This window comes from Lonchura striata, chromosome 2 (assembly GCF_050655825.1).
Source record: "Lonchura striata isolate lonStrDom1 chromosome 2, ASM5065582v1, whole genome shotgun sequence".
NCBI lineage: Eukaryota > Metazoa > Chordata > Aves > Passeriformes > Estrildidae > Lonchura > Lonchura striata.
The window spans coordinates 114,611,679-114,629,226 of record NC_140704.1 but is presented as its reverse complement, the minus strand read 5'-3'; the positions used below and the strand labels follow the sequence as shown (position 1 = coordinate 114,629,226).

General features: G+C 38.7%; 1 protein-coding gene across 5 annotated transcripts in view; it reads left to right on the top strand.

Moving 5' to 3' along the window:
* The window catches only part of NOL4 (nucleolar protein 4), a 194,274-nt gene that overhangs the window by 32,918 nt on the left and 143,808 nt on the right, over positions 1 to 17,548 (top strand). For all 5 annotated transcript variants that reach the window (XM_085572069.1, XM_077783765.2, XM_077783766.2 and 2 more), the window contains exons 2-4: positions 2,209 to 2,358; positions 12,740 to 12,851; positions 13,354 to 13,466. In XM_085572069.1, coding sequence (XP_085428195.1) covers positions 2,209 to 2,358; positions 12,740 to 12,851; positions 13,354 to 13,466 — 375 coding nt within the window. The remainder of the gene's footprint in view (positions 1 to 2,208; positions 2,359 to 12,739; positions 12,852 to 13,353; positions 13,467 to 17,548) is intronic.

The window sequence follows — 17,548 nt, the reverse complement described above, 5'->3', positions numbered from 1 at the left end:
CTCAAGTTTTAAATTAATATTGTTGTAATGCATTTATTTTTAATTAAAAAAGAGACCTTCCTCATAGGAAATTTCATAAAATAAAACTAATTAGTAATAAACAGATTAAATCTTTGTCAGTTAATCAACACTATAAACTTCTGAGTATTTGGAGAGCAGTGTGAGATAACACTGTCGTCATAATAAGAGTGTTTGAAATCATCAGGAATCCCACTGTGCTGTTTGGGTGGTGAGAAAATAATGATTGAAGATGGGCCCCCCTACAGTGCTCACATGTGAATTCCCCTAAAGATTAAAGCTGCAATGTTGGCCCTATCTCCAAAGCATTTTTTTTTAAAGAGTAGGCAATAGTGGCAGGTAGTACCAAGCAAATTCTTCATGATGCTAAAACCAAATCCTGTCACAATGCCATGAAGTTTTTGGTGGTCAGTGACTGATCATGGGCTGGGAGCTTCACAGCTTTCTCAGAGCAACTGTTCCCAGTGGATCTGAGGCTTTAACCTGTGGTGGAGATTGCCCCACAAATTTCTCATGTTCCTCCACCCTCAATCCTCAACATAGTCATTTCCATCAGAACTGTGGCAGTCTTCTCATCACACATGTGCCAAGGTTCTGCCCAGGTCCATCTGTCTCCTGGGGATAAAGAACGCAATGGAAGAGACCATGTAGCTTTGGGCAGGGACCTCTCTGAAGAAAATGGGCATTCTGGAGCAGGACAGGGTGTATCCTGTCTGGCTGGTAGTGTCAGCACCTCCTAACCCACTGTCACTTGGAATGATGCACATTTAGAAGATTACGCTCTAAAGGCATTGACATTTTCTCCATTGCTACTAGGAATGTGTCAGAGCTCCACTATGTCACCCTGGGGGTTTCTTTGGAGCTGTTGGGATTATCTGGGTTCTTGCTTTGAAATATATGAAACATTGAGGTGGGCTGGAATAAAAATAGGGACAGTGAGAAAAATGAATCATGATTGTCCACATACAGCAAACTTCGTGGAGTGGGTTAGCAAGAAGTTATGTTCTGGGGGACAGCAAGTGGGAGTCATAAAGAATTATTTTCTTTTAATTTCTCATCTTTGTCTTTATTTGGTCACTGCAGCCATAATTGCATGTGTTTTGTCATAGAAGTGCCCATGTAAATCAGTTTTGTTGTGGCGTGACTTAAATGAGCAGTAATGGTGTTATAAAATACATCCAGTTTGGAACACTGTTACTGCTTAAAATACACAGGGAATGGTTATACTGCTGCCTCCAAAGATCTAAATTCGAATACAGTGTTGGAGTAGAAGTGAATTGGCCATTCTTATTTTATTTTTCATATAACAGTGTTGTATTACAAACTGCAGCCAGCTTGATACATGTCTATTCTGGAAAAACTGCTCCTTGATTAGAACTGAGTCCATAGGCAGCTGTAAAACAAACAAAACCTCATGTGGATGGTTCTGTTAAAAAGGCATAGCTGAACTGCTTTGGTTAATTTCAGACTGTTTCTTTTCAGAAGTCTTTACCTACCATGACACTATCACTTTTGAAAATCAGATGCTAGGTATTCTCACTTTTCTGCTTCTTCCAACTGGACATCTGTGTGCAAAAGTAGAAAATATTTAAAACATCCCTTTCTTTTCCTCATATTGTAGTATGTCTTCATGTAGTATGTCTTTGCAATTTTTGCAAGGGCAAATTGTTTGTAACAACTTCCTTCATATTCATAATTACAATCAGTTCTTTGAATTAAAACCTTTTATTGAAAATGTTTATGAAATGCTAGGCACAGATTTACTGGGGAGTGAGGGGATAACAGAGCTGTTGCATCCTTACTAACAACCACATAAAGCATTTTTGTGCCATGTGTTTGGGATGGCTTCTGCCTTTGAATTGCGTTTCTGCATTTAGAGAAAGAAGCATAGATAGTTTTTGTTTTGTTTTTTATAAATACTGGAGTGGAAGATCACTTCCTATCAAGAGGTCAAATACCCTGGTTTGGCAAAATGAACTGCTTGCAAGGGTCTGTGTTATCCTTTTCATCAAATAGATTTCCTATAATACTGTGTCTGTTATTTGCATGGTGGGTGATCTTCAGATATTAATGGATCTTTCTTTAACTCCCTTCTAAAAAAGGACAATGTGTCTCATGATTATCATAATTTGTCTATTCATCTTGTCTCCCTTACTCTTTCTGTTCTTTTTTTTTTTTTTTTCTTTTCAGGATGGAGTAGGTGTAGATGAGAAGCTATCTTTACGGCGGGTGGCCGTCGTAGAAGATTTCTTTGACATTATCTATTCCATGCATGTGGAAACTGGGCCCAATGGAGAACAAATCAGAAAACACGCTGGACAAAAGAGAACATATAAAGCAGTAAGTAAAAAAAACAGCTAAAAGTGAACATGAATCTCTGAAAATATGAGTTATTTGGGTTTAGTCACGTGACATGAGATTTGTGAGGGTTTTTTTTCCAACTAGATTAGTATTGACACCCTCACTCTCAAATTGATTTCATGCATGAAAACATATTGTTTAGAAATCACATTTACTGTGTAATAAGGGCCACATCCACTGAATTCACTAGACATTCTCTCATTTTTACAGAAGGAATTTGCTATTTCTATAATGGTTTCACAATTTTTTCTAATATCTCTGTATTAATTAATTGCTATTAAATGGATGAAGTGTTAAAGAAGACTTAGAAGGTATTGTCACAACTTGGCTAAATGGATTGCTGTATTTCAGCATATAAATGAAGGTGCCTTAGAGGTTATTGCCACAGACTAAGTAATACCTAATGGCAATGGTATGAAAGCTTGTACATGTCCTAAATTCAAAGGGCTGGAAAACTACTAGGTATAATAATGAAAGTGTTGAGGGGCCACTTCCCATACCTGCATAAACTGGCTGAGTAGAGAGAAAATAAAATTAAAAAAAATTTAATTGCATCAGTACAGTCTTAAAATATTTATAAATATCTTTTGTGATTAAAGACGCAAATATAACACTTTACTGTCCTATGGAGAACTAATGAAACATTTACTACACTTCCCCAAGGTGCTTAAAATGCATGGTCTTGCCTGGATTTGGGTGACCAACTTTCCATGTGCAGGGCTGTGATAGTGCCAGGCACACTCAGTGGCTGATCCTGATCCACCTGCCCAGCTGTTTCCAGCTGTTTCCAGCTGAAGCACCAGGGGCTCTCCCATGGTGGCAGGGCAGGGGTGCCCAGCCAGGGCCCATCACACACCCTTGGCCAGACTGCAGGCATCCAGCCTCATCCCCCTGGTCCCAGGGGGATGAGGCTGGTAGGGAGCTGTGGACAGGGCTCTGAGGTGACCTATCAACCTGTATACAGTTCTTAATCTTAAAAACAGCCCGCAGTTATGTCAGCTGTTTTCATCAGAGGTCACCAGAATATGGGGAAGCTCCAGGTTTGATTCAATTTTAGCTGTAAGAAACAGCTGTTTTTCCATTACTGTTTCTTTCACCCATAGAGCAATCTTTTCTCTATATCTGTGAATCCCTTCACATATATTTTATTTATAGGCTATTTCAGATGGTTTGTCGAGGGATAAGCTCTTGGCAAAATTTCTTATAATTTGTTCCCAGAGGTATTGACCTTAAGATAGACATATGAAGACATCTTTCATCTGGGTGTGCTTTTGTAAGGCTTGGAGTGTTATTTCAGGGTGACCTAATGCAAACTCTCTAAATTAATTTTCATCTGGCACCTCAGCCATTTTGATACTTCATCTTCTTTTTCAGAAAGCATTAGAAAAGTGATATTTTCCATTGACCTTTCTCTTTCTATTTTGTTTTACCTCAGTACACTGTTCAAAGGTATAGGTCACAAATGTCTTAGAATAATATACAGCTATAAGGAATGCTGCCAACTTTAAATACAATATTCAAGTCATCATCCCACAAATGTGTGTCAAGTATAATATTTACTACTGTAAGAATCCCATGATTGCAGGTCAGATTGTGAATAGCATGAAAGACTAGTGTATCTTTGGTGAGAAAAACTATTTGTGCAGATTCAGTAGCCTACACAGTAGTTTCATCTATTGTCAACTTTTATTGCAATTGAGACATGAGCCTGTTGCATTGTTAAGGATGACCAAATGTAAGTTTTTGTCAGTCTGCAATATTTGTTCATTCATTTAATTGTATATTAATTTATCATGGGTGTTGAGTTGTTTTTCCCAGTGACAAGATTTTCACATATATAATTTTGAAAGACTTCCACAGATTAAAAAAATGGAAAAAAGACTCCAGAAGAAACAAATTTCAATTCTTGCTCTCTATTCTGATATAAGAATTAGGTTAAGTAAACAGGTTTCAAACTCTACCAGACCATCTGAGGAAATGCATGCTCCTTTACTGGACCTGTCCATGAAAATGCATTTAGTAAAATTAAGAGCTGTAGTGTCAGTCTGTTCCAGGAAGCCACACAGTATCTACCTCCTCTGTGGCACAGTAAGGAGTAAAAAGGTAATAGCTCAGGTAACTGTCTCCCAAAACATTTTACTTTAAAAGCTTTATAAATCAAACTGAAGTACTTTGGCGGGGTTTAATTTCATTAAGTGAATCTGGAACAAGATTAATTTAGTCTTGTTTCTTTATTCACATGTCAGAAGTGAATCATCCCTGAGATCTCTGCATGTATTTATCATGCATAAGTATTCACCAAATGGTTTAAGTAAAGAACTTTTACAGGAGATGTGGTTCACAAACTGTATGCTACAATTGCTATTTGTAATTCACCCCTGGCATGATCTAGTCACATTGCTTCTGTTCTCTCACTGGATAACCAAAAACTTTTAACAGAAAGATTATGGGAAGAAAACACCATAAGTTTGGTACAAAATTCATGAACTTCTGAAGTTCATAAATACTGTCATGGATTTTCAGTACCTAAGTATTTCTGAAAAATTAATGGCACAGCCCTTGAGAATTGCTACATATTGATTTTTAAGTAATTAATTTGCTTATCTGTGTGTGTCTCATTTTCAATAGTGAACCTGCTCCACTCAAAGTTTTGAATACGCTCAAGAATGATTGGAAGGGTAATGCAATTGTCAAAGGTGACTTAATTAACTACTGTCTGCATTTACATGGAGTAACAAATTTGGTATAGCTAGAGTATTTTAAATTTTTGATAGAGTCACCTTAAGTGCTGGTGAGCTAAAATACATCAGAATGTCTCTCTAAAAATGTGTTCAGAACACTTGAGAAACTCAGGGAATCTGCACTGCCTTGTTTATATTAACTGCATGGAAATGCATGATATTTTTACAACTGATTGATTTGTGTGGAACTTCCTACACCGGCACTGTGCAGGAAGATAAATAGGATGTGGTGCTTGAGACCTCTTAAAGAGCAGAGTACTGGAAAGAGCCTTTCCATTTTAATTTGGGCAGCAATGTACCAAGCTCAAACTGTAGGATTTTTGACACAAATCCTCTAGATAAATTAGGAAAGCATCTGTCCTTCAATATTCAATTTAGAATAAGGTCCCATTCTCTTCTCCTCTTCACACAAAAAAGACCAGAAGGGAATTGTATTAACTTTGTGTGCATGATGTGGGAGAGTAACCTCGAAAATATGCAAAACAAGAGGCGTGTCCTATTTAACTGGCAGGTTTTGTGTTCATTTTGGGTGCCTGACTTGTATACAAGGTAAGATTGATGTGCTGTGTTCCTTGCCAGCATAACTTTAGGTAGATCTATACCAGCAAATAATCCAGCCATGGGTTATATAAATAAAATGAAGCCAAGAACTTTAAATCATATCCAAAGTATGCCAGGCTGAAGGAATAATTAATATGGTGCTTTTAATCTTAGCTGCTTTTCCAGTTCCCAGGGAAGTTTGCAAACAGGGAAAACATTGAGGGTCTTGATCTGGGAGATAATTCCCTCACAAAGGCAGGATATGTGACACAAGGTCTGGCCAAGTCGGTTGCTCAGCAGGGGCATAGGTGAAAAGAGTATGTTCCTCAGGGCAAGGGAAAGCAGTGGTGCCCAAAGAGGTCCATGCTTGTCCTGCATTCCCCTGGGTCCTCTGCTGGGCCTCACAGGACGTGGAGTGAAATGCTGATGCAAGCAATGTTGTCAGGAGAACCTACCAGGATCTCACAGGGGTATCTCTGCTAGCAGGTGCTGCCACAGCTCAGTGTCTAAGAGGAACTGCTTTGCTTTGGGGTGGTGCTTTTCACTCTGTGTTCTCAGGGAGTTATTTCTGTATAGACATCCCACTCTGAAAGGAGAACTGTGGCATCAAACTGAGGATGGGGACGTATGGGAGAGAAGCGTTCAGGAAAAGAATCCATCTGGCATATTTGGGAAAGACATGCAACAAGTGCATAGCAGGCTTTCTGTGCCTTTGTAGAACTACATTTCTTGATTTAAACTATTCATCTGTGTCTACAACTCAATTACAAGTGCTGAGGAGTATATCAGAGGTGGGATTTACTGGAAAAAGTTGTGGTTACAGTAGCAGCATAATGCAACAGGCTCAAGCTGGCAGGACAACTCTATGATTCAGTGCAAACCAGGAAAAAATAGCCTTATTACACTTTTCAAGAAGTGTAAATGGTTTGTGATGAGTCTGGCAACCTAAAACATCTGTGTTACTTCTCATGCCCAGCTATTGGTACTGTCAGGCCAGACAAAGTGATTAAGTCCCATATTTCAGAACAGATTTGATTTTCCTTACTTTGTTTTGATATCCTTAAAAGAGGTATTAGATTTTCATTAATTTAAACAATTGAGAAGGTGCCTCACTTTTCTATGTTATATCTGGACACATTTTCCCACAACTAAGTCAATCATCTAATTGAGAGCTGTGTATAAGTCTCATAGCTACCTTAAGCACCTTTAATTCTATGTAGATATTATTCTACTTGAATTTTTTAACTATGAAGGATAACCTAATATCTGTCTGCTGAGTCTGTGAGTCTCTGTGCAAAATCTTGAAGTTACAGCAGTGAACTTGAATTGTGAGTGAGGGTTGTCATGTCTGAGCAAGTGAAATGGGTTGGTTAATAAGACTCCCTACCCATAAATGAAAAAAGAGCCATTGGGCTGATGAGCTGGAAGAAGCAGGCTTGTAAAACACGGGGGAGATACTAATGTGTCATGGGAAAGTAGCTTGAGACAAGACTCTCATCAGATAGGTAGTACGTAAATGTATAACACCTGAGGCCTTAACAGGAGCCTTTAAGATGTAGGGTAATATCTGGGGTCTTGGGCCTCATCCAGCTGTTTCAGTGATAAATGTGTATTGATTTTGGATCAAGATTTTGAGTAGCTTCTCATATCTCCTGTCATCCTAAGAAAAGACTTTCTGAGACTGAGAAACAAGGGTCTTTTTCCCTCCCAAAACAAGAATGTGCTTGTGAGTCCCCTGTGAGCATCACACTGAGTGTGTTTTCCGCAGGGAATAATTTTTTGACAGATTGCAGTGTGAGATAACATCATCTCCTTCCTGATCAAACAGGGCTAAAGTAGGTTTAGGGCTTGGCTGGTTTTTGTACAGGACAGACCTTGTCCTTGGAGAAGTGGAAGAACTTGAGCTTTGTGCAGGGCCCTAGCATGCTTAAATTCTTGCATCCACACCATTCTTGTGTACATGGCAAAACAGCCAAGCCCTGTGCACTTTTACCCTATGTGCTTGTTCCTGCTTTTTTGCAAAGGGTGAGCATTCAGTGTCCTGGCAATTGTCCCACTAGCAGGTGTTTCCCATCGCATCCCTCACAGAAAGCAGTTTTTTGCTCTATGGGGAGAGAAGGGAAGGGAGCTGTGAAGTGCAAGTTTAGCACATGAGGGAACAGCATTTCCCACAGGGTAGCAGGATAGCGAGCTCTTCGTAAAACTCCCAGCAGTGATAGATCTGATTTCCTATGTCAGCCTTCTATTCTGACCCCTTGCTGAGGAAAGAAGAGGGCTTCCCTTGGCTGGCTTGCCCTCCTGTCATCAAGAAACCAATTTCTGCCACCTGGTTTGATGGCAGCAGGCCCAGGACAGATTATCATCTTCACTCTATCTTTCTCTCTCTTTCCCTCCTCCTGGAGTCTTCTTTGATCATCTTTCTCCCCTTTACCCTCCTTAATTAAAAAAAAATACAAATACACATGCAAAAAAATCTCTATTCTGACACATTGTATCTTCCAGACTACACATACATCCTCCATGTTAATTCTTTAGAGGTTAATAGGTTCACTTGCAAAATTTCACTCCCTCTCCTCACACTTTTCTTTCCTACTCTGCCATATGTGTCCTAAAATCTGCCTTTCAGTTTGGGACTTGTTAATTTTCCAAGCAAAAATTTAGCTCAGAAGGCTACATCATCACAACATCCTGCACTTAAATCCTCTGAGTATGGGAGAGCATAAAGGAAACTTTGCTTGTTTTCTCTGCCTGTAGTGATGCGGTAAGGATGAAATGGGCTTCTCACACAGACAATTAGGACATTCATTGCTTAGCTCCAAAATAAATCAGATTACATGCTCAGGTAGTGGATTACTTGCTTGTGCTAATTGTGCTCTTCATGGGATCCAGTAAACCAGCCTAGACAGGCCTTCACTGCTGCATGATGCTTTGGATGCAGTTGTATATGTCAAAATGTACCAAAACCTTTTGTTAATGGTGATGTAAGATCATAAAAGCTTTGACTCTGAAGCCACTGATGTCAACTCATTTTCCTCTCAATTCAGAATTAAAACCAAATATATGTAGGTGTGTATGGATAGTATTGTTAGGAAATGCTTGCTTCTTATCTTATAATTTATGAGGCTAAAACAAACCCTGTGTAATTTTAGCAGTTATTGCTTAATGCTCTGGAAGTTCTGTTTCTTATTCATATATCTTTACAATGTAAAAAAGCATATAGCTATAATAGCTACTACACAATACCTAAACACAAACCTGCTAGAATCTGCTGTTTTTCTGATTTCTCCAAGATACAGAATACATCCAGTTATAACACATCTCTACAAGCAGCAGAAGATATGCTTATGTGCAATAAAAACACAAGTAAGAGTACAGAATCCCATGAGGATATTCCTAGAGCTTATATATTTGAGAAAAGTATACTTAAAATATTTTCTTAAAATCAATCCAAGTAATTTTATTAATATAGTAAATCAGCACTCATTGGTCTTTGATGGGAATGGACATGTGCATTAGAAGTTTCTTGTAAGTCATGCCAAAAATATGCCAGTCTGATTTGTCAGAGTATGAATGTAAATGAGGCAATATCCCCCAGTTCTTTGTTCTGGCTTTATTTTTTCTTAAAATGTAGAAGCATGTGCGTATTTTCATTTTTTTCATGGATTTACAATAAAACCGTATTTTTTTTTTATAACACATCACTGAAAAAGATGGTCTGGCTATATATTTCAGCTAATAGCCTTGAGTAGAGAGCTAGGAGCTGGGCCACTGAAGGCAGTGAGAGGATACAGCATCAGCAAGGACTGACTCATTACATCCTTCTTTTGCCTAGAGTAAAGGACAGAAACAATTTTTCCTGATGTAATCAGACCACTCAGATATTTCTGTATAATTACTTAGAAGGTGTTATAGGCCTCCACATTGTTCTCTGAAACACTCACATGCAAGCCAGCTCCATGAATTACATCAGTCCAGTCTTGTGCACAACCTGGTAAACTCTACTAAGAGCTGAAATATAGGATTTTATGTTCAACCTTTTGCTAATTAGGTTGAGCATTTGTTGGCTACATCTGGTTCAGAGCTTGGCCAGAGCAAGCAAGTGGCTATCTGCATCTTCTAATGTGGAGATGGAAGGCCAACAAGGGTCTGCACTGCTGGGGGTGTGAAATTGTGCATCTGTGGGGAGACAATTCATCAGCTTCCCGGCAGTGAAAGTTGGAGACACCTTTCTTTTCTATATATTCAGGCAACAAGAATAAGGAATGTTGTGGGTTATGCTCCTTATGTATCTCTTTTAATGTGATTACTGTTGTGTTATACCAACTTATACAGACTGAAGTCTAGGAATGTCAGTGATTGATTCAAATTATAAAATAAATGAGAGGAAGTTGGTGGAATCTGGAGTTATTTAGGGAAGGGCATCCTTAAAACTGTGTTGCAGTGGGAGGTTGGAGACATGAGCATCTGCTCTATGGGCAAATTTAGTTATAAAACCCGGTTCCCTTATAGTCAGTGGAGCATACCTATCAAATCTGGGCCTTAGCTCACTTTCTTTCCATGAAGGAATTTCATCTTGTTTGAGCAGAACAGGAATTTTGACAGAGATGCTTGATTAGAATAAATGGAGAATTCCTATCAAATGCAGGGGACTAATGAATCCATTCGTAAGCTCCATTAATTTCAATACAGTGCTAAACATGTTAAATGTTGTAAGAGAGAGGTTGCTGTGTATGTGCACTTGCCAATTTTTTCAATGCTGAATTCTAGCTGATGTTAGGTTATTTTTTTTAGTTTCCATAAAGCATGAGTATAACCAGTGTTTTCATGTTTAGAAAGGTAAATAAGCATCTGTTCTGTGGGTATAAAAAACAGGAAAAAAAAAATCTAAAAATATATTTTTAGTAGGACTTCCCATTCAAAAGTGGCTTCATTTATTGCCTTAGTTTTCAGAAAAAGTGTTTCAGGCCCAGAAAAAAATCTTTTCCAGTTTTCATCACAGAACAATATTTGCTTTTTTACTAATTCTCTTCTCCCTCCCCAATAAGTTTTCCATTATATAAGAAAACAACAATAAACAGCCTAAAACCCAGTGTTATAGACATGATGGTATATTTTGCATTCCTATTTTATAATGCATAATTTCTATGTATTGGCATGACACACATCATGTCAACAAACACTAATTTAAACTTCACCTATTTTCAAAAATACTGACACTGATAAATTTGGTCCATGGAGTTTTAGGAAATGTAAAATTCAACACAGGTTAAGTAGGTGACAAGCCAAGTGGAAAAGTGTAAGAAAGTTAAAACTGACCACTCTTCCTCCGCTTAGCACCCTTGTGAGGGGTGGTAAGTGATTTGGACAATATGTAATCCCATTTAATTCTAGTTAAATAGTGATCGTGTCCTTTCTATAGCCACACTTTCATACACACCATCTCCATTCTTCTTCACTTCTTACTGAGACTTGCATCTCAGCATAGTGCTTGATAGGAAATCAAATCCTGCTGTACGTTTTGCAGCTGGGGAGTACAAACAGATTAACAACTCACTCTCTTAATCTCTCTTGATGGGTCTTAGTCAAGACAATTGAGGATTGTCTCCATAGTAAGGTAGCCACCACAGCTGGGAAAGAAGAGGCTAGAGATTCATTACAACACTTGCACTGTTCAGTGTATATACATCAACATAGATAAGGAATCACAGAAAAGCCACGCATTTGCCTTTTATTGGCTTGAAAACATCTAAGTTTGGATGTTTTCATCAAACTCCACCCATCTAATTAAGGTGCTCCAATGCATGGAATGTAGCAGTTTCTGCTGATGTCTGGTTTGAATATCCCAAGACAGTGCTGTTGTTGTCCCTGGTTATACACTATAAAGAGTTTTTCTCTACAGATTTTTTACTCCCTTTCAGGTAGCAGTGTGCTACAATTAGGTCTTCCTTGGCCTCATAACCTACATGAAAGGAATCTATCTCCCTCAACCTTTCCTTCAAGGTTTACTTTAGGTTCCAGCTCCTATGATGGTCTGGCTCCTGCCTCTTAGCAGCCATCTTGAAGTGTGGAGGGGAACTGTGAACTTTGAGGGGAAACCTGGGCACATTATTCCATCTGCTTTCTTATCAGCACTGACTAGAGAGGGATAATTTTTCTTGATCTTTTGGCTCTACACTCTAAATAGCTAGTATTAGATGTAGTTTGTCTGTGATCAGAGTATACTGTTAGCTCATTTTCAGCTTGGCACCAACCTCTGGGTCCTTTTCAGCAAGGCAAAATGTCTATAAAGACAGATGCATCCTTTGGGGTGAGGGGAATGCAATCTTTAAAACCAGTAACTACTGTTTCCTCTTCTCCCTTTCAAGAGAGAAAAAAAAATCCCTCTGGTGCCTACTTGTGAGTGTGTGGTTAGAAACAATGATTTTGTTGAAACCAAGAAACAATTAAAATATGTTGTTTCAAAATATTGCCAGATAAAGCAGAGTCTCTAAAATCAACTGGTTCACAAATTCTTTAACTATTACTAAAAATAACGTAGGTACTCCAAAGTACAAAACCACAAGCCTTAAGAAAAATATTTTCACAAAACATTCAAGTACAAAGTTAAAATAGTAAGGCAACCTTCTTTGCTGCTAATACATCAAGTCCTATATCTGTCTATTAATTGTTACAACAAAAATAAATAGAACAGATAAGACAAGTGCTTTCTTTTTTTTGGCATTGGCTATTAAAAAAAGGTCTCTCTTAAAGTTTTTTTGATACCATTCCACAGTGGGATGGCTGTTATGTATGAATCTTTTTGTTGAAAGGAATTTGAAATGAACTTTAAACAGAAAACAACCCACCCTTTGATACAAGTGGAATTTTGTTCAGTACCAACTGTTTGTAGCCATTAGATGCTAAGTAGGCATATTGGAGAGATGTTTCTTGGAATCCTACATAGTATGCAGAACATGCTTTCATTGTGCTTCCTGGCATTAGAAGATAATGTGCCTTATTTGGAAATATGATGATCAGGTCTGTTAAATCATGCTCAATCAGCTTACATAATAACACCTATATTTTGTTATTAATTTCAGATTTCAGAGACCTATGCCTTCCTACCGAGAGAAGCGGTGACACGATTTCTAATGAGCTGCTCAGAGTGCCAGAAAAGAATGCATTTAAACCCAGATGGAGCGGATCATAAAGGTAGTTTTAGTGTCAAATAGTGGGATGTAAAGTAATTTTGTTTCTAATACCCATTTATACTTTCCTAGCTTAAGTGAGGGTTCATATAAATTTGGTAGACTGTAACAGTTCAGTAAGTCAGATCATCTCATTTGCTTAAGCTGGAAGGTAGTGAATCTTCTGCTTTCACTTAAGGATGGAGTGTAATGCCATCTGCACCGTCAATAGAAAGATGATTTTATCTGGAGGAAATAATTTATTTTGCTATGGAAATGTTTGTGTGGGAGCTTAAGCATAAGGAATAGATATGGTATATGGGCTTTAGTCATTTAGGGTAGAAGAGCGCATCAATTTTCAGGGTTTGATCTTGGTTTTACTTTTTCTTTGGGAGACTTCCATTTGTACAGCCTGCAAGCGATTGCAAATGCAAAAGTTAGAGCAAAATAATATAACAGTCTGACTTTGACTGAAGAATAGCCTCCACAATTAACATATATTGCATAATAACTATTTTTTTTTGCAGATAATGGAAAACCTCCAACTTTGGTGACCAGTATGATTGATTACAATATGCCCATTACTATGGCTTATATGAAACACATGAAGCTGCAGTTACTAAATTCACAGCAAGATGAGGTAAAACCTGAAATCTTTTAAGTTTGGTTTTCTGTTCTTCTGTGTTGCTTTGTACTTTGTCTTTCAGGTAGCTAGGAAACTGAAGTGAAGATGATTGTCGATCCCATCTTTATAATTTTGTTGCTAAAACAGTCAGTCTGAAGCCAAGGCAAGGTTGTTTTCAAGCAATCAGACTGAGAGAAAATACCATGACTTATGGCCCTTCTGTGATTGGGGGAAGTAAATGTACTTTGAATTGCCTGAAGGTGCTCTTTCACTGGCCAGTGGAAAGGGTGATGTGAGCATCATGTTCTCTTGAGACTTAGTTCTGTGCCCAGCAGTGACTTCCATTGTCTGCTTTTAGAAACCATTCTATCAAGAGCTGGAGTAACTGCCATGGTGTTCTCAAGGCTAGCAAACACAATACAGTACATGGTACTGACAGTGATGAAATTCTTGGCAACATCAGTTGAAAACTTTAGGGCAAAAAGCTTAATTATAAGAGTAGGAGTTGCTTTTGAAATTTTGAATAAAAAGGCAGAAAAAAGAAGGAGAAGAAGTAGACTGAGAATCAAGCTTCTTCATAAAAATTTGGGTTGGATTGTATTTATTTCTTCTCAAAGATTTTTTGCTTTCTCTGATTTATTCAGAGTTTTCCCAGATCTTAAGAAGTGCTCCATCAATTCACAGGCCCATACCAAATTATTTATAGTAACCTCATTTTGCCAGAAGTTTGTTCATTTACCATTTAAGCTGACAAATGGAAGCTCAGCTATCTGCCAGCAAAAAACCAGTTCTGCATTCTATGTCTTCCTGTCCAACTACAAGCTATTTTTTAATAAAGAAAGCCTTCAAAAACAACCCTAGCAGTTGGATTATGTCAAGACCCTGACTGACTTCTGACTTGTGCAGAGTCAGCCTCATTTGTTTTCCCAATAAGTAGATATGGGCTATTGCTGGAGATTTCATGAATTATTCAGTACTTCCTGGAATGGGGATTTCACAACTCTTCTAGAAATATCAGGATCCCTGTTTCAGTTTGGCTTTTTTCTTTTTTTTTTTTTTTTTTTTTTTTTAATTGCAGATGGTGTAGGGAGAGATCCCCAACTCAATGTTTGTAATGCATAAATACAACCTGGTCATTTTTTCCTTCCATTGAGCCTCCTGATTTTTTGAGGGATCTGGAAGTCAAGTTTGAACTAGCAGGAGAGAAGAGGCTTTATTCTGCAGTAGCCTTAGCATTAAAGGACTCCTTGGTTTCTACACTTTTCCCTTTGAGAATTACTACTTCCACAAGAGTGTCAGGCACTCATGCTGGATCCCATGCCACAGATCTTCAGTAGCCTGAATATTTTGGTGTAGTCTTTCTGGTCTGATGACTGACATTTTTGTTAATCCAGTTTTTCATCTAGACAAGCCGGTGGCAATGATATGGAGGCAGCAGGACTTTCCTTGGTATTTCCCTGCCCAGCTTGGTTTTGTAGCTCTGTTGTTACTGTATATGAAATGCCTGCAGCAGTGGATTTATGAAAGTAATTTCTTATATGTTTTAGTAATAATAATTTTTTTAGGGTAGAGTGGGCACAAGGAAAGTTTTGGATTTATGAAAGTAATTTTTTGTATGTTTTAGTAATAATAACTTTTCAGGACAGAGTGGGCACTAAGAAACTTCTCAAAATAATCCTTATGTCTCTTCTCAAATCATGGTTTTGCCAACGTTCTTTTCCCCACAGGCTGTACATTTTTTTGGACCTGAGAACAAAATGACAGGGCAAATGTTGTAGTACAAAGGAGCAAGACATCTGGTTCAAACTATTTCATGAACTTAAAAAACAGGCTTGGGTTTGTAGGAAAGATTTAATCAATCATATATGTATTCTGGTGTGGAATTGAGACAGGAGTAAACTTGGATCCCATTGCTACCTAGCACAATGACTGAAAATCTCCTAATTCTCTCATCTTCAATTCCACATTTTCAAGCTGAGACCACTAATGAGAGGAAAAAAGGCCTATCTCAAAGGAGAACTCAGCATTGTGTGGAAATTTAGAGCTGTGCTGCAGCTCCTATAAAGATGCCAATGATTCTCAGTTTTTGTTCCCATGTCCATGTGTCCATGCAGATTCGGATAGAGGTTAAGTGGAAGCATTCTGCAGTGCTGTAGGCAAACAGAGGCTGCCTTAGTGTGTTGTTTTATAACTGTGCAAGTGACAGCCAGAGCCCCCTTTCTGTGACCCATCAAACTGCCTAACCTCAGAACTGAAATATGTGAGCTGCTGCTTGCTGGTTCCTGCAGGATTTGCTGAGAATTACCCCTGCGTTTAACAGAGACACAGCAATCCAGAAGGTCTGGGGGAGTTTGTTTTCTTATCTTGCTCTTTGAGCAAGCAGAGTGCATTTTCCCTAAACCTCAGACCCATCTGGTGTGTGCCCTGGCCCTGTCTGTCTGGGGCAGGAGGCTGGTGGATGCCAGGGCTCATCTGTGAGTGCAGAGTTTGGGTGTTTCCTGCTGCTGTGACTGGGCTGCTCCTACCTTATGTAGGCAAGACAGACAGGTGCCTGTTAGAGCAGCTCTTCACTCTTCCATTGTTTTTTTATAAATCCCTGAGAACAAGGTATGTTTATTTCTTTATTTATCATTGTCCTGCTGTGGCAGTGCAGAACAGCTTTGCCCTGTGTGTTGTCCCACTCCTGCTCCTGACTGGCATTTGCAGTACTTCATCCTAATTTAACATGAGTCATTACTGCAGGGAAATTGCTTTCTGAAAACAAGAGAAATGTCCATACAAACTGGAAACATTGCTGAGACCCAGGGGAGGACCTGATTTAAAAGTCTAACACTCAGAAAAAAGCAAGCAGCTATATTAATACCTGTAATATCCACTTCACAACAAGTACACAGTAAATCATATTCTAGACATTGCTATTTTTCTAGGTCAGTTCTGGTGAACAACTCAGAAAAATAGTCAGAATCCTGTCTTGTCCTGTTTTGATTAAAAAATGTAATAAAAATGAATTGGAAAAATATTTCAAACATTTTCAGGGCTTTTTATTTTACAAATCTATTTGCCATATTTTCCTCTCAGTTCTGTCAAGTACTTTTCTTCTTAACAGTGGTAACCATCTCAGACAAGCTCTTACTGAAAATATATTGCCTTAGGTTTGTACATTGCCTCAGCCATTTCCAGAGAAAGCCTTGTGGATACTTAATTTCTAATCCATAAGTGGATGTGTGAACTTCAGTTGGACTGAAGCAAATTAAGTCAAATATGTATTTGAATATTTCCTGAACTATTTCTAAAACTGTTTTCTTCTATAAATGGGGATAATGACCAGGACTTTTACTTTTTGCCCTTTTTATCATCCCTGTTAAATGCTCTGTAACTGGACTTGATGGATAAACATATTAAAGATGTACAATGTAGAATAAATTTGCAGTGATCTTCCTGTGATTATATTACTTTTATTTGCCTGACATGACTGACTGTCATGACCATGCTCAGAATTATAGACTTTCTCATTTTCATGGATGCTTCTTTAAACAGAGTGTAAGTGTGACATCATGTCAAGAGAATTTGACCATGGATTCTTACCAGGTCAGGTTGTCATGTGGAAATACGTTCCTGTGAGTCTTTGTGATTTAACCCCAGCCAGCAACTAAGAACCATGTAGTGGCTTGCTCAGTCCTCTACTCACTCTGGTAGGATGGGAGAGAAAATCAGAAAAAAAGTAAAAACCCAGGGGTTGAGGTGAGAAGAGTTTAATAATTTAAACAAAGTAAAACAACTATGACTGTCACAGTGCCTCCCCAAGCGTCGGCTAGGCCAGCGTCCTTGTCACTGCGGGCAGCAAGGCCACTCCCGTGTGCCGCTGCGGGCAGGAGCTATGGCCTGTGGGCCCGAAGCCGCCAGACAGGAGGAGGCGCGTGACGACAATGGCAAAAGCGAGGAGTGGTCCTTTCTGGGGTATCCATGCTCCGAGTTTATTAGAAGCCTTAGGAGACAACACTAGCTCAAAGGGAGATAAGCCCCAAAAGGTCCTGAGCACTGGGAGGTAACAAGGGGAGGGAACAACAGTCAAGCAATGGGATAAAAACTGGGCGTGG